At 37.9% G+C, this 20605-nt stretch overlaps 2 protein-coding genes across 2 annotated transcripts; one reads left to right on the top strand and one right to left on the bottom strand.

Annotated features, from left to right (window-relative positions):
* Positions 1–664: 664 nt before the first annotated feature.
* On the top strand, positions 665–9134 carry LOC140933245 (putative fibroblast growth factor 1). The gene is made up of 5 exons (XM_073382765.1): positions 665–873; positions 3815–4064; positions 5553–5668; positions 6025–6222; positions 7078–9134. Exons 1-4 carry the CDS (start codon positions 844–846, stop codon positions 6220–6222), a joined length of 594 nt encoding a protein of 197 aa, XP_073238866.1. The 5' UTR covers positions 665–843; the 3' UTR covers positions 7078–9134.
* Positions 9135–12378: 3244 nt separating this feature from the next.
* Positions 12379–19942, bottom strand: LOC140935284 (ciliary microtubule inner protein 2B-like). The gene is made up of 7 exons (XM_073384834.1): positions 19878–19942; positions 19022–19097; positions 18426–18549; positions 16028–16249; positions 14523–14700; positions 14179–14273; positions 12379–12663 (listed from the first exon to the last, which is right to left on the bottom strand). Exons 1-7 carry the CDS (start codon positions 19925–19927, stop codon positions 12551–12553), a joined length of 858 nt encoding a protein of 285 aa, XP_073240935.1. The 5' UTR covers positions 19928–19942; the 3' UTR covers positions 12379–12550.
* Between the last annotated feature and the right edge of the window lie 663 nt (positions 19943–20605).

Here is a 20605-nt window from a genome sequence, read left to right on the forward strand (position 1 = left end):
CTTTGGTCCTGTCCATTGCGTAACATTTTAACCCTAAAACTGAAAGCTTTTTCATTCGGTATCCATAGAAATTCTTCACTTGGCATTCATAGAAATTTAATCAAAGTTGCCGAGCTATTTTTTTTCTACTTTGCTGAGTTAACAATTATTTCACAATAATGGAATTCGGCTGAATCTTCCCACACTTGAACTTGGACTTCCAGGAAAGTGTAAGTGAAAGCGGAATTATGGTTTTCCGTTCTATTTTCGATCCTACCCTCTTTTGGAGGCTACCGTTCGATCAATCCTACTCCCATTTTACAATAGAGAAGTAAAAATAAACTGACCAAGAGGTCTAATATGGGCGTTTATGTTAAAACAAACATATACAGTCGCACATCAAATTGTACAATCACCAAACAAATTCATGCATCGTGTGCAATATTGTTCATTACAAAAAAAAAAAAAAATCGCTCAGCCATCCTTCTATAGACTTAAACGCCCACCCAAAAATTTCAAGGGCCAGAGCCCAAAGTATGTGAATTATGAAATTAAAAATCAACAATCTGTTGTGGGTATGGGAGCCAATAACCGGAGAGGAAATGTATTTGAATTAAAACTGGACGGAGCTGAAGTTTTTTATAATTCTTCAACCCATGTGGCCGGCCAACTTAAATACTGAATTCCGTCCGCCAATTTTCAAGTGAGAAGGAATCTTTGTTGTTGATCTTCCAATTCTCATAATCCGCCGGTTTTTACGTTAGCGATCAGGAAATTGAATTATAAACGATCACTGTTTAAAGACGGCTGAGCTGGGATTGTTCAGGGCCATAATCGGACAAAGCTGAACAGAAGGCCAACATTATGGAAACACAGAGATATAAATTGTTTCTGGTACGTTTGCTTGTTAGTGTTTTAAAACTAACTTTTGGATTAATTTTGTGCTGGTTAATTGCTTTTTTAAATGTTAGTTTGTACTTTTATTCTCGTTAGTTAAACCCTTTTTTGTCCTACTCGCTTACTAAATGACATTTTTTAGACATCGAGGAATATATTTGTGAGAGTGCCTTTTGGTCTGATATTAGCTGGTCATTTTTTTTGTCTTTTGTCTCAGTTTAACAGTATTCCTTCAAAAACAGCTTGTTTGTAGTTACAGACCAAGACAATTTTTTAAAGACCTTTTAACTATGTTATTAGTATGTACAGGAAAGCTGTCGAAAAGTGCAAACTTTAAACAATTAGTTTCACATCTTCGTTTTGCCAGTTTCCTACTTAGGTAGCATATTTGTCGAGATAGCCTTCAAAGATGAGCCACGTAGAATTGCTGTACGTGCAAAATTGCTTCAGAATTTCAAGTTCCATTTTAAATATTCACAGTCTTACCTCAGTACTCTATTTTTTTTCTCCGCGTGACTCCAGTTTTTCATTCACGCGTGAAGGGGCGTGTGTCCTGCACTATCATCAGATTTGGCTTGTTTGATTTAAGAAATATAACAATGTGTGGACTCGTTTTAAACAACACTCATCTAGAAGAAGAGTTAAGGAACTTCAAAGCTATTTATGCCGAGTTATATTCAGTTTCGTGCGACTTTACAAAACGTCAAGGGTCCATCTTATAATACTTCGCACTTATAATATTGTGACGCGTTTCCCTAAAATACTTCACTTAAATACTTCTAATTATTCAAGAATTTGACTAACGACGTCAACTTTCTTAAAACTAATATCTTACGCAGTTTGATCTAAATGTATTGGTTTATGCCCGGAAGTAAGTATTAATTCTTTTGTTGTACGCAATGTTATTGATTTTTTCTCCAGAAGGCACCAGTCATGCACTTTTTACAAGTTTATTTTAAAAGGACTTCTGTTCAGTTAACTGAGACTTTGCCAGCTTAAGTACTTATTTGTCTGCGGTCGATTTACAGGTTCATTTGCCGTTAATTTATGAGTCTTTTAAAACTCAATTAATTATAAGTGATTTGACTTAAGACAATGGCAAACAAACATATTTCCTCAAGTTTGACACCTAATGATCTCACTAAGATGGTTTAAATGCTTTGATATTGCTTCAGTGATCAAGAATTGTCTCGCACAAAACAGTTGTCGCGCAGTTTCACCACAGGCAACCCAAGAGTGCTATGTGTAAGAACTGGTGAAAAGTTTCTAGCACGAATTCGAAACAAAATAATATTTTCGTCTTCATATTGCCGCCTATTTATTAGGTCAATTCATCTGACGGTCATAACTGAATAATAGCCGGGGGACAGTTTCGAGCGAAAGGACGGAAAGTCTACGCCATCTGGCTATGAAACTTCCCGGAAGACAACCAAAAGATGATAAACTACAGATGACGAGGCATTCCTTTGCAAATTATATGAATTTTCTTCATTGTTTACGGTCAAGACTCGGGCCCGTTGTCGACCGAGGTCGGTCGTACTGGCAAGTCCGATTCCCTCGTAGCCAAATATCCAAAAGTAATGAATATAACGTGAATTTACTGACAAGCTGGAAAAAAGCCCTATGAAAGCAAAAAATCCGTTCAATTTTCAAATACATGCCAAACATTTTTGTCGCTCCACAGTTTCGAGGTTCTCGTATGGTCTGCACTATTTTGTTTTAATTTATACCATATACAAGCTAAGCAATGTATAACTGACGCTGTCTAACGGAATTAGTGTTAGATCATTCTATTCTGATCATCTCTAGTGATTCTAGTGATTTTCATCTCTAGTAATTCTCTTAAATGATGGCAGTTTGTCAAAATAGACAAACTATGGCGTGTTACGTGAAATCCTGCCAAAATCAAAGATCATTAAATTCATTATCTCCTAATCAACATTTTCTCATTCACGCAATACTGAATTCAGTGGGTAAACCCAGGGGCAGATCTAGGGGGAGGGTGCAGGGGCTGCGCACCCCCCTCCGGCCCCCCGGAGATGACCAGCGGTCTTCTAATACAACTGGTATTCTGCCCAAAAAAAACTATGTGGTTTATTGGTGTTGAAGTAGAGCAAGAGACGGGTTCACCCCCTCCTAAAAAAAATCGTGGATCCAGATGTTTGAGAAACAAAGCCCGCTCGGCGACTGACCTTTACATCATAGGGTTAAAGCAAACTACTAATTTACCGAAAATCTTTCCGTAAAGTTCTTTAGTACGTAATGATGAGATTGTCGAAACTTTTGCATCGCATGACCTTTTTTTACCACACAACCAAGCAACACCGAGGTGCATTAAAAGAGTGCTGTAGGGTAGGAGAAGTACTTCTTGGATGGAAACCAATAAACGTGTACCTGTTTATGAAAATCCTTTAACTGACAACCTAGTGTTGCTAAACGATACAACTGACTGGTACATAAAGCTGAGGAAACAACAGTTTTATATATTTTCCCTTGTTTTTTTAAAACCTCTTGGCGACGACCACTTCACATTTACTCGACATTACGTTATCCCTATTATACCTTAACTGTAGATGTAAGTCTTTCGATGGCAAAGATGTAACGAATCGCATCTTGAAAAAATTGGGCAAACTTTTTCAAGCTAACATTGATTTCTTTCTTCTAAAAAAGTTACCAAAAACCTATCATGCTTTGTTTTTCCTTTGATAAATCATATCTGATATTTTCCTTTAGAATTCCAAGCTATGAAAAAAGTAATTAAGAACACTAAGATAACATTTCACCTCAACTGTGACCCGAAAAAAGTGGGACATTCCCATAACCTTTAACAAAACATGAGGGGCCCTTCTCCGATTTTTTCTGAGGGGGAGGGGGTGGGGCGCTGTACAAAGGCTACCATGCTTTAGACTAACAAAACTCTTTTCTGCTCTGTCAACAGTCTCTTTGTTTGTACCTGTTCTTCTATTGTACATCATTGAACTTTATCCAAGGGATACCCATCAACTATAAATCGTCAAAAGACCGACAGTCAAGATCGCGGGTGGCCAAATCCATCACGCACCTTCATGTAGTTGGAAATGCTCCGACCAATAGAGTACGCGCCCAATTACTTTCAAGGACCGGCTATTTCTTGGAAATTCTAGCCAACGGAACCATTGATACAACACTGAACAATTCATCAAATTACAGTAAGTGAGTGATTTTACTAAAAATAGTCAGTGCAGTTGAGAGATAATTTTGCGATTGCTTTGCTTTTACAGTCAACTGCCTCATTGGCGACCGCCCTCTTAAGCGCCCACTTAGAAAATAACCGCTCTATTTCTCAGTCAAATACTGTTTAAAAAAAAAATCGTAAGCGGCCACTACTTAAATTTCTTAAACGACCGAGACCACTTTTAGGCCTGGAATTTGACTTATTCTCTTGTTTTCTGTTTCCCATAAGCGACCACTCGGCGGCATGATTACCTATGATTGTAAAAATATCCTTCAGCTTGCATGTCACAAAAGTTCACTTTTTTACTAGCGCTGATAAAGTGCAATGAAAGCATGTGAGTTACAAAAAAAAATGGCTGTGTTGCGATCTGTTCTAAAAGGTATAAACTTATGTAATTACTTTAATCAGTTCAATTTGAGCTCATTCGCTTGAGTTTTTCCGTAGACGACCACCTCCCGTGAGCGACCACTTTGTCGTGCACCAAGGGCGGTCTCAGCCTGCGAACAGCAGACGTATTTCCCGTCGTCGCTTCTCGGAGGGAGAGAAGCGACGACCGGAAATGCGTCTGCTGTTAACAGGCTAGGGTGGTCTCTAATGAGAGGGTTGACTTTTGTAGCATTGTCTTACCATAGTACGCATTTGCGAACCTGAGTTAATGTCGAAAGATTTACCGATTATTAGACGAGGCTGAGTGTCATCTGAAGAATTATTCAGATCATACAAGCCTCATACAAGTAACAATGTCAGTTAGGTTGATCTTAAACCAATTTAGGCCATTGGTGTACTTTGCCACGAGAAGACATTACACTCAACATATACTGGACTGCGGCCTTGCTAAGCTCTAATACCAGCCCTTTTGTGTCTCCCAGTCCCTTCGTTTCTCGTGGGGGAGCTACTCACCAACGTATTGTTAAGAAATCTCAGCCCCCAGGTCCAACCCCGTACCTGTTTATATAAAATTTGGGTAAAAGTGAAACTCCTTCCACATACCTGATACACTGAAACATGATGCCCCTGTCACATACCTAGAAACAATATTTCTTCTTTTCATTTTATGATACAACTATAAGTTGCATCGATTCCAAATATTTCAGTATAAGACCCTTTTGAATAGCTCAATTAAAAATTTCGCTTCCCTTTCATAAACTTCTACTTAAGAAATCCCCACCCTTTTATAGTACCCGAAATCCTGAATAACGTACCCCTTTCTGGCGGGGCCTCCCCATATGGGCCATCACAGGGAGTATCCTCTGGTATTTGCTGTTGGAAAGAGGATGCTAGCCGGCTGAAAATTGATCCTACATCCGTGCACTTGGAACTGGCGGGACCAGGAACCCGCTATATTCCGTGCCTGCCTGTTTTGTGCAGAGGACGTGTTTTAACCAATTCTTCTGTGAAGGAAGTACAGCTTCTTTCATGTCAGTTTGAACTTATCAACAACATTTTTTGTTTTATTCTTTAGCAATTTTAGAAATCCAAACATACAACAAAACGCTAAAAAGATTTTTAGGAGTACACTGTGGTTGTTACCTCGCTTATGAGGATAGAGGCAAGAGAAGAGGAAAATTTATAGGAACAGTAAGTTTTTAGAAACATTTTTTAACATTTAGTTAGATCAACGTATCAGTATTGTAGTGCAACGATTCCAACTAGTGTCACCCAACATTGAATGGGCCAATCATAGCTCACGTCCTCGACGAAGTATCGAGTATGAATAGGTCGTAGTACTATGATGTAAAATTTCTGATTAAAAAGGTTTTATCTGAATGATAACACCGTATGATTTTATCCCTAGATTCCAAAGTCAGAATAACAAAATACCTCACCATAAATCGCCCTAAGAGTCAATGGTTTAAACTATACTTTAGATTTATCCCTCTCCCCTACCAGCTGTAACATTCTAACCCAGATTATTTCTGGTTTTTTTTTTTCAGAAAAAAAAAACAAACGACTCTTTGTTCCTGGAACTATTTGAAGAAAATAGTTTTACAACTTATAGGCCGCTAACATATCCACGTCAACATAACGACACGGGGTATCTGGCAATTAAAGAAAACGGAAAGTTTAGAAGAGTAGACAGATCAAAGGCCGGCATGCAGGCGTCACAGTTCAACATTCTAGAGATAAAATAGGTGGGTCAGTATGCTTTAAGCATTGCACTATTCATTTAGAGCGATTTTCTTATGACCTTGAAAAATGGTTTCAGTGCGTACGTTTTCGTTATTTGTTTTGTCAGCCAATTGATGAAAAGATCAAAACATGGACTCTTCGTTTTCCCGCCAAAGAAAACCCTAATATGGAGAGGGCATTGTTCGATTGGCCAATCGTGTTGCAGTATGACGTAAAAGCGAAGTATCGATTAATTTCTAGAAAGTTCTCGGGCATAGAGTTTTTTACCCGTGCGTTTGCTTAACCAACCAAAAGCCACGTGCGTTTGTATCCATTCGATAAACCAATCAAATCGCTCTATTTTCGTTCGTTTGTTCTTTCTGTTCGCGCTTTTTCATTTCAAGGTTATACGAAAATCACTCTATCATTTACTAATAAAACCCTACCGCTGGATCATGGCTGTTTGACTAAAATCATAGTGCAAATTGTTGTGAACCTGTTTTGCGTGAATTCACAATGCGCGAATTCGAATTGAAATATAATCTCAATTATGATTTCAAAGTGACCAAAATTCAACGAATCGAAATCCCACAATTTAATTGCCCAAATCATGTAGGATTTTAGTCAGTTCCATTATTCTTTTAAATTTTTTGATCCATCAGCCAGTTTATAAAAAACTGAGTAGGACCGAAAGTGCTTTTACACCCTATTTTGTGATGGAAAGCAAAAATAAAATGCAGTTTAGAGCAAAAAATAGTGTATGTGATTCGTGGATAAATCACATTGTTGAAAGTCAATCAGATTGCAGGGTCCACCAATGATTTTAAAATGTTTTACATTTAAAGTCACCAACAGACTTGTCTTTTCATATTTTATAGCTTCCTACTTGGCCGTCTTGGTCCAGAAAGAGGAGTTACGAAAAAATAAGAATTCCACACGAGGAACCTAATTTGATGTCTTGAGTAAGACTTAGAAGAATTAGAAGTCGTCTCATCGAGGATCATGCCTTGTTTTTATTTTTTTGAAGGAAGACAGAAGAATTTGTTGCAATCAATTTACAGAGTGTTAGAATCAGAGTGGGTTTGTTTGTCCAGTCCCTCGGCGTGAAAACTGCGGTCCCACTCATTGAAGGGACTGGATAAGAAACGGTATATTTAAACAAATTCCCTGAAATAAAAAAGGAATAGCAAATCTAAAATACTTAGAGACAATAATGAATCAACAAACGCCAAATCCAAGTTGAAACATAACTTATATGTTCGTGGGAAAAACCCAAGAGCGGTTAGTCTATATAAGCATTTTTGTATTTACTTATAAGTGCCTTTGAAATATTTTACTTTAATTAAGGTTTTAAAATGGCAGAGAACGTATATTTAATAGTTTGAAGGGCTCGGGACTTTTCCAGTACGAGAGAATATCTTATTTAACTCATGAATGTCCATAATCAATCTACCAGTTCGTCTTTTGTCTAGTTTCAACAGTAGAAGGGAAGACTTTTCGTTTGACATTAGTGGCTAGGATAAACATAGAGTCTTTCACGTTTCACTGCTGATTCATGGACTGGTGATCACATGACGTTATTTATAGATCATCAATGATATCGTACATGAAACCTCTGCTTGTGATCTTTGTTTTTAACGAGACGTGATAATAAGTTAATTTCATAACTCAAAAAGAAAATTCATATGAAATATTTGGAGAATTGGCATACATACCGACTAGGCATAATGAAAAATACATGCAACACATTCTTGCGTTGTATCTTGAAACTTTCTACAGGTGACTTGGCAGACTTCATTTCTTTTCTTATATGATGCACGAGCCTTGAGGCTAATACAGTGATCTGACAAAGATTGGTCAGGAATTGTGGAAAGTCAAGTCACGAGTGGGATATATATTCACGGTATACCACGAGAAAACATCGGATATCTAATATATCTCATGCCTAAGATGTAAACGAATAAACCATTACATCACAGGTAAACTAGACGAAAGTCACTTTTTTCGAGTTATACCCTATTTTTTTATCAGTGTCTTTTCCCTATTCAATAGATTGATTCAGAAAACTACCGTTGTTTACAGCCTGTGTAGCACACAGAATATGAAACGGTTTCTTAACTCTCTGATTTGCTGTATTCTTCAAAAGCCTGCTAGGAAGGCGCTTAACTGGGTAGTAAGGTGGCGCGCGAGTACACAAAGTGCAAGCGCGCGAGGGAGAAGGAAAAAAACGCCTGCAACGACGTTAGATGTTTTTGCCTGTTCCCCTCCCTCCTTCCTCGTGCGCCCTCGCGTTTTCACGAGTCTTTCCCCTCCCCTCCCTTTGAAACACCTTTCACGCAGGCTATATTCTTGAAGGCACGGAATGAAAATGTATTGATTAGGATAACTAAAATAGCTGGTAGAGACTGTTTATTTAGCCTCATCCTTAGGTGTAAGGACCTTTAATAATTACGATTAACTTAAAACAAAGAGGTCAGCACAATAGAGACTAGGAAATTAATAGATATTAGACACAGAAAAACTACACAGGTTTTTTTAAAAAAACTCTAATTGTGAGCAATTTTAACCTCTTCACTCAATTATAGTAGCTTGGCAAAAGAACAAAACACTGCTAAAAATTGTATGGAAAATGATTTAAAAGACTTAATAATAGAAGAATATTATCTATTCTTCACACAAGAGGATTTTTTTCCACTCACTAAAATAAATAATAATTCATTTTTGATCTCTGGAAGCTGGCAAATTAACAAACTACTTTAGAATTTGTTTTGAGCCTAATGACGTAGTCTACTCTTGAAGAAATACCTCTGATTCGACCTGATGATTAAGTGTTGATTTCTTTTATGTAATTGGCACAAAGTGCATTATAATATTTATTTATTTTTAAACGTAGCAGTTGGTTATTTAAGATAAATAAAGTTAAGATATCATGCCGGAGATCAATGACTCTTTCCATTTATCTTAATAAATAATTAACATATACAGTTAAGCAAGTTTTATTTAACAATTAATGAATGAGGCTGAGTATCTTATAAAGAATTATGGAGATCTAGGAGGGTGGTATCGAGGCGGATAACACCCTCGGAGATCTCCATAATTCTTCATAGGATACGAAAGCCGAATTCAACAATTGTCTTATTATTTATTCAAAATAGTTCCTAGTTTAAAAGCATAGCTAAAAACATGCTTACCTCCATCGATGTTAAGTTCATCTTCGATAGTGCCCGTTAAGGGTTGTTCAACTCCGCAAATATTCTCCAAAATAATTATAGCAGATGTCGGCCTTCTAGTTATCTTCTTGCTGTTCTTGCCATGTTTTTAGCTATTATTTCGCCTAGTTCTTAATCTTGAAACGAGTGAAATGTCCACCATTTTTGTTTTCACAACCAAACCAACTCAACCTCGTCCCCAGATCTTCTCGGTTAACGATGCATTAACCTAAAAGGAAGTGCACTTTTGACGTCATCGGTTCATTAATCGCAAAATTCTTCCCAATTTGGTCATCAGTAGCTAGTTATCGTGAATTATGCGTGTGCTTGTAGCCAATCAGAATTGGGGAAATATTTTGAATGAATAATAATGTTGGGCACAAATGCCGCTAGTCTGTTCCAGGCGTTCAGATAGTAGAGGGCGGACGATTTAACTCGCTCCCCACCATCTGAACGCATTGAGCAGGCTAAAATGTTGCCTGCCTCTTCCATAAAAACAGTTTCCTTTACAAACCGTTTCTCCATTGTCTTCTTTGCGAGAAGCATGAAAATAAAAGACTCCTTTTTAGCGCTAGTACTGATGTACGTGTGATGGGGGAACTTTGATTGCAACACAGACTCTCTAGCTTATTTAGCTGGATACAATTTACAGTCGAATATCGATATAACAAAGCAAGGCCTTGAGGGTCTTTACCACAGGACTTATTATATAGGTCCGTTAAATCAAGATTCACTGTACAGCGGAAGGCTTAAGCTTGGCTCGATTCCTGGTTACTGTATTTTCTTCACCACCAAACTCTTTTCAATACTATCTATGCACTAGCAACGCCAACTATTTCAATAATTCAGCCATATTCACAAAAAGCATGTGAAATCCGGATTTCAAAAAAATCCAATGCGTCAGCGTTTAACTCGCAAACATTTGAAGCATGCATGTTTAGATATTGGTATTTATTGTTTATTTCATTTGCAAATGACAAACACTCTGTTACTTTTATTAGCTCACTCTCAATTAAATTAAACTGGCAAGGCTACTATACTACTTCTAACAATTCAACTCGGCGATACGCGCCTCGTTAACCATAGACTCAAAGAAAACTAGAACTCCACTCGTAAAGTTATTTTCAATTTAAAAGATTAGTCTTTTGCGTCGGAAGACTCTTGGCCAATGAAATTAGCCAAGGGAATCACTGTGGCCAACGAAGAGAATTTAACTTGTTAAAATGGTTAGGAAGAGAGGACCAGGGAGCTTTAATCTAAAATATCAACTTCCATGTGGGATTTTGCGGACCTTTGTGAACACGGAAATCTAAAAATAGAATGAAAGTGTCACGCTTAGTGAGAAATCTCTATGTTCTCCGAATGGATTTCTACTATTAGTTTGAACTTCCTCTGTATTAATCGGTTTAATTACTTTCATTCAAAATACAATGAAATCTTATTGTGGAAATAAATTAATGGGCGTTTTCTTCTGCAACCTTAGCTTGTTAGCGGCGTTCAGATGGTGGAGAATGGCGCATTTTTGGCGCTGTCTTCACTCTGAACAGGCTACTATAGCCTTGAATACTGTGGAATAAGAAACGTTATCTACTTTAATAAGCGCCGCTCTCTAATAAGGGCAAGCTCGCAGCCCCAAAATGAGCACTGCAACATTCCAGCCCAGCATTCCAGCAACGCTTGTCGATTTTCATTGTTTGCAATTAACGCTGCCTATGACGTCTTAGAAGGAAATTAGGCCTTCAAAACTATCTTTGGTCACGTTGCTTTTGCTGACCGCTGTTCGTATCGATTTTGAATAAAACATACAGTACCGTGTTTTTCGGAAAGGAAGAAAACTTAAAGCACCGCGGCGCTTATTAGAGTAACTATGGCAGTCTACTTGGTTACTATTGAAAGGAAAAAACGCCATTTGTGCTTTGGTGATTATGTAAAAATAGTATTTCCGCTGTGTTTATAACTATAAAAATACTTACATTGATAAACCATGTTCCATGCTTTTTTTTTGAAAAAAATTACTTTTTTACAAAGTAATTGTTCCTCGTCGAATGAAAATTGAGGTTGATCGAAAGATTTATAAAAGTCCAAAAATATTCCATGTAAATATAAATACTACTTTATGTCTACGTTTTAAAGCATTTAAATTGTTTGTGTTAAATAAAGCTGGAATGATCTACTATTAAATAACAAATTGCTGCATTGAAAATCATCCTACCTTAAGTATTGCATTATGATACGTCCTTCATGTAAATCTCTTTTGGTTCACGTGCTTTGGCGAGTTGTTATTGAAACAAGTTCGGCGAATCTTTGTTTACAATTTTTGCCTCATTAGCATATGCTTATCATTATCTGATAGAGCAAATGAAATAAACCCACTAAATATTGAAAGCAGAGCATTAGATTTCAGTTATCGCTGAAAATTTGAGCCCGACATGCCGAATATTTTCGGAAAAAATTCTCTTTTTTCAAAACCCGAAATTTTACAAAGAATGTATGACTCATTAATGTTTCTGCCACTCGGCAATTTCGCAGTTTTTGATGGCTGATATCTTCTTCGATATCGCTTGCAAAAAGCTGAAAATTGCCCAAATTGCTCAAAAAAAAAATTAGCCCTTTCATCTTTTGAATTTAGTTCGTATATACGGCCACAGCTTTTATAAGTTAAGTCGTATGCCAATGAGGTAAATGCAAACAACGACGTTAGCAAAGATTCGCCAATGGAGACAAACGTGATGCTTGAGGCCCCTCTAGGCCATTGATTAAGAACCGCTTTGAGATAGAAGATTTCGTGCTGGCTTAGCCCAAAGAGAACCTACGTAAAAGACTTATGGTGCGCGGATTTTAAATGCCAACTTTGGATTTGTAACTGCAATTCAAACGGGAATTCTATCGTCTTCCCGTGCACAACTTGTAGACAAGTGTACGTTCTAAGGCTAAATTGGGAAAATCTGCGGTTATATTTTTTTGGATGTGTCACAGCCAAATCTGACCAGTGAGAAAACTGAAAGCTGAAAAATATTAAAAAGTATCCTTAAGGTTTTGTGATCATTCTCATCTTTGCATTCAACATTGCAGATAACCGTCGCCATTTTGAATGCAGAGAGAAGGGTGGGAGCGCGATATTCGAAAGAGACCCTGGATGTAATTACATGACAGGCGTTGTGATGTAATTTCCATTTGAATATCCTTGAGTGTCTACGCAGACTGGTAAAGAACGAGTCGTGTCACCATACGTGTTGCCAAATCTAAAACGGCGCTCTGAAAGAAAAGGAAAGTGACGAAAACAACGGATTTAAGCCACTACAATTAACATTTTCTCAATTCACGTTACAGGACATTACCCTCCTAAAATAGAAATTTAAAGTCAATAATGAAATACACCGGGACTGAATATATTCCTTGTGATTTAATAATGACTATGATGTTATAAGTTCGTGGCTTGGTTATACTGTCATATCTGTCGGGGTAAGAGTTTATAAGACCGCAAGGTGAAGACAGGGGCATAGCTAGAATTTTTACGGAAGTACGTACAGTTTTCCAGATCCACCTTAACACGTCTGCCAAATCGTATTCCTGCGGGTGGTTTTATTAAGTTTTAGTTTTTTTAACCAGTATATATAGTAAGATAATCATCTCGTTTGGTCCTTAAGGTCCATGTTCTTCTGGGGCAGACACGGCTTTCGAAGAATGGCAAAATCGGGTGAAAACACCGCATTTTGTTTTAAAACTGTTTCCGCCCATTTTTCTCCGTCGCTTCTACCACATAAAGATTGCAAAATAAGCGATCGTGCTCTAACGTTATTCTCGGATTAGTCTACGTATCTAGCAGGCCCCACTATCCACCACACTGAATTGAAAACAGCACTTTCCAGAATAATTGAGTTGCTGGCGGTTTTGTTGGGGCTAATCCTAAAGGCTAATCCGAAAATAACGTGGAAGCATAATCTCGTATAGTTTCAATCCGGTTTATGTCGCGGAAAAAAATGCGGTGTTTTCCATCGGTTTTGCCACTGTCGAAAGCCGTTCCTACACCTGAAGAACATGGTCGACTTTAAGGACCAAAAGAGATGATTACCTCCCCAAATATACTGGTAAAAAAAGGTAAAATTAAATCAAATCACCCACAAGAATACGATTTGCGCTGGACGGAAAATTGGATTTACACAAATTTTCTAGGTGTAAATATGGTGCAAAAAAGTGCAAACTAGGGGAAATTAAAAGCAAAGATGGTAAATACCGCATTTGCTTGCCAGTTTACATGGGGGTGTAAATTTTAGGTAAATGCAGTATTTACCATCTTTAACCTTTATTTAACCTTAGTTTACACTTTTTTTGCACCAAATTTGCACTGAGTAAATTAGGTGTAAATCCAATTTTTCGTTCAGTGTTGGGAGATGTGTTAAGGTAGATCTGGACCAACAAAAATCGATGGCGGGAAATTGAAAACAACACTGACAGAATAATTACTGATGTAGCTGGCGGTTTTTTTGGGGCGCGGTGAAGGAAAATTCATTTTCCCTCCATCGATTTTTGTTGGTGGACGTCAGGGTTTTTAGAGGCAATGCTTTTACCTGTTTTCAAGACTCAGTTTTTGATCATTTGGCATGAAGCCGAAAGGCCGCAAATCAAGAACACGTTAATTTGAGCGGGTTCCAAGTTGTTCGCTATGTAATTTCTATTGCATGTTATCAGGAGCCCATAATCCATGGAAAGTTACATCACATTTGCATATTTAGGAAATAAGTTACGGTTTATTAATAAGTATTCACTTACGCGGTATGTATCCGGTATATTTTGGCTTCATTCCGATTTTCTTGTAGAGTGTTCCATGCTCTGCAATAAGGGTTTTTACGGTTGACACAGGCATTCTGAAAGAAAGAGATAGTGAAGTGCCCATAAGACCATATTTCGATGACTAGTATTTTGAAAGATTGCATTTCAAGTCAAAAATAAAGAATTATCGACGCTCAAGTTCCTTTTCGACTACCTCACAAGAAATGAAACCTACAGAGTCAGTTTTTTGCTCAAATCTAATCAAATGAAATTTAGATCTTCATTCAATTATTGAACCAGGCAACTACAAACCGGGTTTGCTCTAAAAGAGATCCTGTTGTTACCTTGTGACGTCAATAATCTGCGTGGCCAGGCTCTCCTGCTTATTGCGCATGTCTAGTGAGTCAGTAAAGCCGTCCCTGGTCCATGTGGCGTATCTAGTTCCCAAGTCATGTTCTCTCCTCCGAGGTACATAGCCGGTGTAACCTGGTACTGGTGGCTCGCAGAATTCGCGGTGATCACCTGTCATAGCAACAAGGGATTTTAGGTTATGCTAAATAGCCTGCTAATGAATGCAGCCGTCCCTAGAGGCGAGGTGCGAGTAGAGATGGCTGTATTCGAAGGCTAATGCTCTATTGTGATAAAAATATCAAATCAAATCAAATCAATAACTTTATTTAACCACGCAGTCCTTTTCACTAAAAAGTGCTCTCCCAAGGAGCCGTACACTTTAGCAATAAGTTATACATAACAGTTTATAATACTTAAACATTAACCTATGTCATTACAATCATAAAAATTATCTTATTTCAAAATTAGAGTACGAAAAATTAATTAAACTAGTAGCCTACCTTGCCTCCACTAATTAATTGAATTAATAAAATTATTTGAACTAGTGGCCTGCTTAGCCTCGACCGACAGGCTATTCCATAGGACAGCACCCCTATACCAGAAACTCTTAAATGCCTCAGTATTGTCTTGGAACGAAGAGATTGTGTTGCGAGCTCCGCAGATTATGTCTGTGAATGGAATTGGTGTAGGCAAACAGTTCTCTGATATATATTCGGGCACTTGCCTGTTCACTGTTTCATTAGAACAAATGGGATGAAAAAAATAACGGTCTCTTGTTCATTCTTGGAATCTGAACCTGATCTATTGCGGCTGGTCCATTGCACGCAAAGTAGCTCTATATTTTATTTGCCCCTGATCATAGTGATTATTTGTAAACGTCTCATTTTACGCTATTCAGTATGTTTAATACACTGCCAGTAGTAAGCCCGGCAGTGACAGTCGGTAGTACTTCTTCCAGTTCGCTCTGTGTAAGGTTATCTAAGAGTAGACAGCCTATGTCGGTGGAACTTGGATTCCGGATTCTAATCGTTAGTGGCATTCAGTATTCCGGAATTCGGATTACCTTACATGGAGCGATCCAGTGCTTTCAGGAGCCCGTAACCTGGAGCGAGCAACTTCCATGCGCTCGTGTCACGGCGTTTGCATGGACCAGTGTATTTTTAGAACGATTTTCGTGCAAATTTTTAATTCCACAAATCAGTCACAGCCAAAACCTACAGACCTAAAAATGATTTTTTTTGTCTTTTACAAAGGTTTAGTTTTCCTTGTTGATACTTCCAATGCGCTCGCTACGGGTTATGGGCTCCTGGTGCTTTGTATAACGTTCTGAAATATATCTTTTTGCAAAATTATATAAAACAAATAGTACAATGTGAAAATCCTGCTAAAGAGGTTTCATTTGAATGGTTATATGATGTGATTCCATCCACAGACTCTAAAGTTAGAAATAAATTGACTCGGCTTGTAGATTTAACGCCCAAGTTTGTAGTCCACTTACTTGGGAAATAACCTTTAGCGTATTTTGGCCTAAGATCGGGATACATGCTGGGTTCTTTGTAACTAGGTACAGGCTTTAATTTTGAATGGCTGTACACAGTTTTCTTCAAATGGTTCTGTTCCGCTCGGTGAGTCTGATCCTTCTTCATAAAGTTGCTAACTGCTTGCTCCGTAGCTTCTCTGTAACGGGATCCATACAAAAACCGCATGGTGGGGACATATCCTGAAAATGAAGAAAGGGAAGAAGAACAAAAGAAAAGAATTTAGACTTATTATAACTCGATTCAAATTGAACTATTGTTTCTTCCCTGTGAATATATTCATTCCGAAAACAAAATAATAACATTCTGTGAAAGTACTGAAGCGGAAGCTTCATCAAAATGATCACTCGACAGCGATAATTTCGTGGGTGGACTCGAAAGTTAAAGCATACTCTATGATAAACATGGATTGTATCTCATAATTGACTGTCGAAGAGAGCTGAGAGTTTACAAAGGGATTAAATTTAGTTATGTTGGATGATAACTATGTTTGCTTAACTCTAATCTTCGTAGGGGTCGTTATTGAGTTTGAAAACATGTCTTGTATTTCAAGTAAATTAATATTTTTTAATGAGGAAGTTTGCAACTTGGTGAGCCTTCAGTAAACATCATTAAAGACAACCTTATATATCTTAATTTCCATGAAACAAAGCCCACAAAACCTGTCGCAGGAAACCAAAACAGTGCATATTAAAAGTTATTTAAAAGGATGACTCTATCAAGTAAACATTTTTGCAATAATCTGAACTTGAAATAAAAATAATAGAGTGACCCTTCCACGGTTTTTTCAACTTTTGAAAAATCCGGAAAAAAAATCCGGAAAATCCGTCAACATCACTAGAAAGAGCGCCGCAAAATTAGAGAACGTTCCAAATTCGAAAGCAATTTGTCTTAAGCGAGCGAAGATATAGATCTGCAAAGTTGCAAAACTTTACAAACGTTTGTATGGTGGGGGGCAAGATTGTGCCCCCCCCCCCCGACCCCACAATACAAACGCGACTTTGAGAGTTTTATCTTCGTGAGCTTTCAACTCTTCACTTCTAAACTTGCTAACATTATTAATTTAAAGGCGCTCTTTCCAGAGGAGTTGATAGATTCTTCCTTACTTGTCCATGTCAAAAGTTAGAAAAAACCGTGGGAAGGTCTATGAGAGACTATATTCTTTAAAAAAATAAAGGAAAAAAAGAGGTGATTTCGTTATGGTCACGATACTCTCATTGCGTTTTTAAAGTTTAGATTAATAGCGAAAGTAGCTCATTTACAGATAAAGATTGTGAAACAGCAGTCTGTGTTGTGTTTTTTTTTAAGGAAAAAAAAAACGCTTGCAAACGTGCATCTAAATTTGTAACTCCGTGAGAAAACGGTGTCGTGTACGCGCGACTGCCAGTGGTTCCGCCGGCCGTGTAAACAACGATTACGACTCCTTAGCGATCCACACTGTGCAATGATCCCTTAACCGTCTTCGCGCTCTGTAAGCCGTTTACGAAAATTCCGGCGTTTACGGTCCACTTGCCTGTGAAGCAAGTAATAACCGTGTATAAATTTGTACATTTGCGGTTTTACAAATTTTAACGAAGTCGTGTGGACATGGGTCAGGCGATTGGTTAACAGATATGTATAATGGCTTATCCAAAAATGACGAGTCTCGGACAACAAAATAAATTCGGCTTTCATGTTAGAGTCTTGGAATCACTCGGTCCCGCTAGCTCTAGAATCAAGACCGTCTCTGCAACGTCTCGAATTTTGAAAATATAAGTCTGGAAGGTTCCCCTAACTGACACTGTGCTCCATACCGTATACCGTAATTAAGCAGCGATTTATGTATAAACACACAGCACACATTTGGAGATTTAGTTCTTTTCTTGAACTTTGGAGAAATTTTTTGTTTCGAAACCTTTTTAGCTCTTAGAATCAGTTTAGTCTCGGGCTCGAATTTTCTCATCGCTAAAAACTATAAAACATGTAAAAGTATCGGTCTCTGATTTTGTTGATAGTAGCCAAAAGTCCCGATCTCGGAGTTTTAACCAATATCTCCCATGTCTTGCAAAGCCTCCGTCGGATTTACCATTCTGTTCCTAGCTACTGACAAAGGGATATTAAGGGCGCTTACCATTTGTCAAAGCTGACCGGCCAGACCAGTGCAGCGATAAAGAGAATTTCACTATTAATCAGGACTGTCTAGCATGATTAGTCCAATTTCAAAAACAATATTAATATGCAGGGCGGCTGAGTCTTAGCAAATACTACTTATTTCATTTTCAAGTAGATGATCGGTCCGCGACTGGCCAATACTGACTTTAGTTAAGGGTTAACCCGAGCTAGAGAGAATGAGGACTATATTTAGCTTGTATTACTGACCAGTATAATATGGGATCATTCCTGCCGTGAGCTTGTTGTCCCCATTCGGTGTCGGCAGATATGGTTCTCTTTCCTTTGGATCTGGTAATGTCGTAGGGACAAGCTTCTCATTACGCATGTGTCTCTATGGAGCAATAAACACCATATCAGTTTCTACAACAACAAACTTGACAAATTATGCCTTTTCAGAACGTAACATTAAAAACTGAGAAGAGTGGGGTTGAATGGACTTTGCATGTGCTAAAAATGTGTTTGCACATGTCATTTGCCGGATTCTGAAATTAGAAAATTTAAACTGCTCGAGCTTAATTAAACGACAGAATGAATTAAGGACATATACCTTTTTGATAACCTCCCCAAAATCGTGCATCTTTTATTTATGCATGCTTTATTTTAAAGAAACTTTCCAGAACTTTGGAATTGAAAGTTAACGCTTTTGTGCGGTCTTTTGTGTGCTTTCCACGTTGACAACTAAACAAAAGCGGTGTATATATATGCATGGTGCAAAAGTTGAAGATCTATTCTCGGTATTGTTTGGTTAAGTTCAGTAAACTTAAGCAAAAGCAATATTTGTATTTTAGTGAAGTTTCTCTTACTGCAGTGAGTTTATCTGTAGCGATTCCGTATGTGTGACCACATTCATATTTCAGCTGAGGGCAATAACCTCTGTACCTGTTGATAAGGAAGAAACATTTTATACTGTGTACATATGCATTCAAGAAACGCTATAGTTTTTACATCTAGCAACGTCAACAAAAAAAAGTTATTCCATTCTGCTACGAACGGAAACCTTTTTGACGCGAAAAGTTAGACGGCCGAGTAAGAACTATAGAGTAAAAGAAATTAAAGAGTGAGATTACATCGCGTGCAAATGTCATACACGCGGAAATAGAGTTTAGTACAACTGGGATTATAAACTGCACGGTAGTGGCCACATTGCTTTAAAATAGCCTGTTTTTTTCTAGATTAACTTGGAGAGAAGAACCACTGGGGTAAAACAGCGATTTTAAATTACGCCATTGACAAAGTGCCATAACCAATTAGTCTCGGCAGAAAAAAAAAACTTTTATTCTTGAAAGGAATAGTAGAAAGTCTTAATTTCACTGTTTCCGAAAAGACATTTCTTTTCGCTTGTCTCAGAATGGGGGACATGTGAATTTGTAAAATGAAAACACGCCTTTCTTATCAATAATTGATCACCAGCAAAGCCTAAATTTTCCAGTTAACTTTCCACATTTTAATCTAACTGTTATCCCATTGTGGCCTTTTTTCTGAGCACGAATTCTTAGGCTGTTTACACTTTTTTGTCGTAGTTATTAACAGGCCCTGTTCTAGTTGTTGTACTTTTAACATGCTACTATCTAAAAGTGTCACCGATCTGAATGGCCCTCTTCGAGTCAAGCGCTTGTCCCAAACTACGATTCAATAACTAATTAACGACGCCGTACAAACCCTGGCAAGTTGCTGGCTTTGTGCGGGTTTGTTAACTCCGTGAAACCCATCTTCAGTCGAAACGCGTGTACGCAATTAGTCTCCGGCTTCTGTCCGATCTCAGGCGACTAGCTTCTGCTGAATGGAAATTACGGCAAACGCTGTTAGCTTTGCTTGGTTGTCAAGGTACACAACTTTCCCGTTGAGAAGGAAATGATAATAAGCCACTTTGCCGGTGAATACATAATGTACTTTCTATGGAGTGTACAATGAGAGACGCATTGTCAACTAAAGGGACGGATTAGAGTGCCGTGTTGATTGGTAAACATGGGTTTACAATAGACAAAGGGTGTCATTTACTGTCAAAAGTTTATTACTTTAGTGCTGTATCTGACAGCTAAAGGACTTTACAAAGTGACTACAGCAGTATTTATGCAAATTGCGACAGCTACAAAACACGCGACTTTGCCATCATTACAAATACTATATTGTGATCTTTAAAAATTTGTAGTACATGTTTCGCCAGTGTGTCTGACATCTTTGTCAGTTAAAAAAATAGTCTGAAAAAACGTTTTTTCATAGCAACTCAAAGAAGAACGCACAATTAACTGTAATTACGAAAGTTTCACCTGTCGCTTTCGCCGTTCGTGCCTGAGTGACGCTAAAACATTTGACTTTTGAGGGGTCGGAGGGTATGGGTAAAAATAATTTCAGAAAAAAGTATCCTGCACTGAAAAAAAAATCTCTCA

The sequence above is a fragment of the Porites lutea genome, chromosome 4 (assembly GCF_958299795.1).
Source record: "Porites lutea chromosome 4, jaPorLute2.1, whole genome shotgun sequence".
NCBI classification, from domain to species: Eukaryota; Metazoa; Cnidaria; class Anthozoa; order Scleractinia; family Poritidae; genus Porites; species Porites lutea.

What these genes read in the sequence shown, in the direction of transcription:
- LOC140933245 (XM_073382765.1), top strand. Translation starts at nt 844, where the DNA reads ATGGAAACACAGAGATATAAATTGTTTCTG. An exon ending in GAACAATTCATCAAATTACA is followed by an intron (nt 4,065 to 5,552) that starts GTAAGTGAGTGA and finishes TTTATTCTTTAG; the next exon opens with CAATTTTAGAAATCCAAACA. An exon ending in GAGGAAAATTTATAGGAACA is followed by an intron (nt 5,669 to 6,024) that starts GTAAGTTTTTAG and finishes TTTTTTTTTCAG; the next exon opens with AAAAAAAAAACAAACGACTC.
- LOC140935284 (XM_073384834.1), bottom strand. Translation starts at nt 19,927, where the DNA reads ATGGGTTTCACGGAGTTAACAAACCCGCACAAAGCCAGCAACTTGCCA. An exon ending in CAGATTATTGACGTCACAAG is followed by an intron (nt 14,274 to 14,522) that starts GTAACAACAGGA and finishes TCTTTCTTTCAG; the next exon opens with AATGCCTGTGTCAACCGTAA. An exon ending in ATATACCGGATACATACCGC is followed by an intron (nt 12,664 to 14,178) that starts GTAAGTGAATAC and finishes CTTTTCTTTCAG; the next exon opens with AGCGCCGTTTTAGATTTGGC.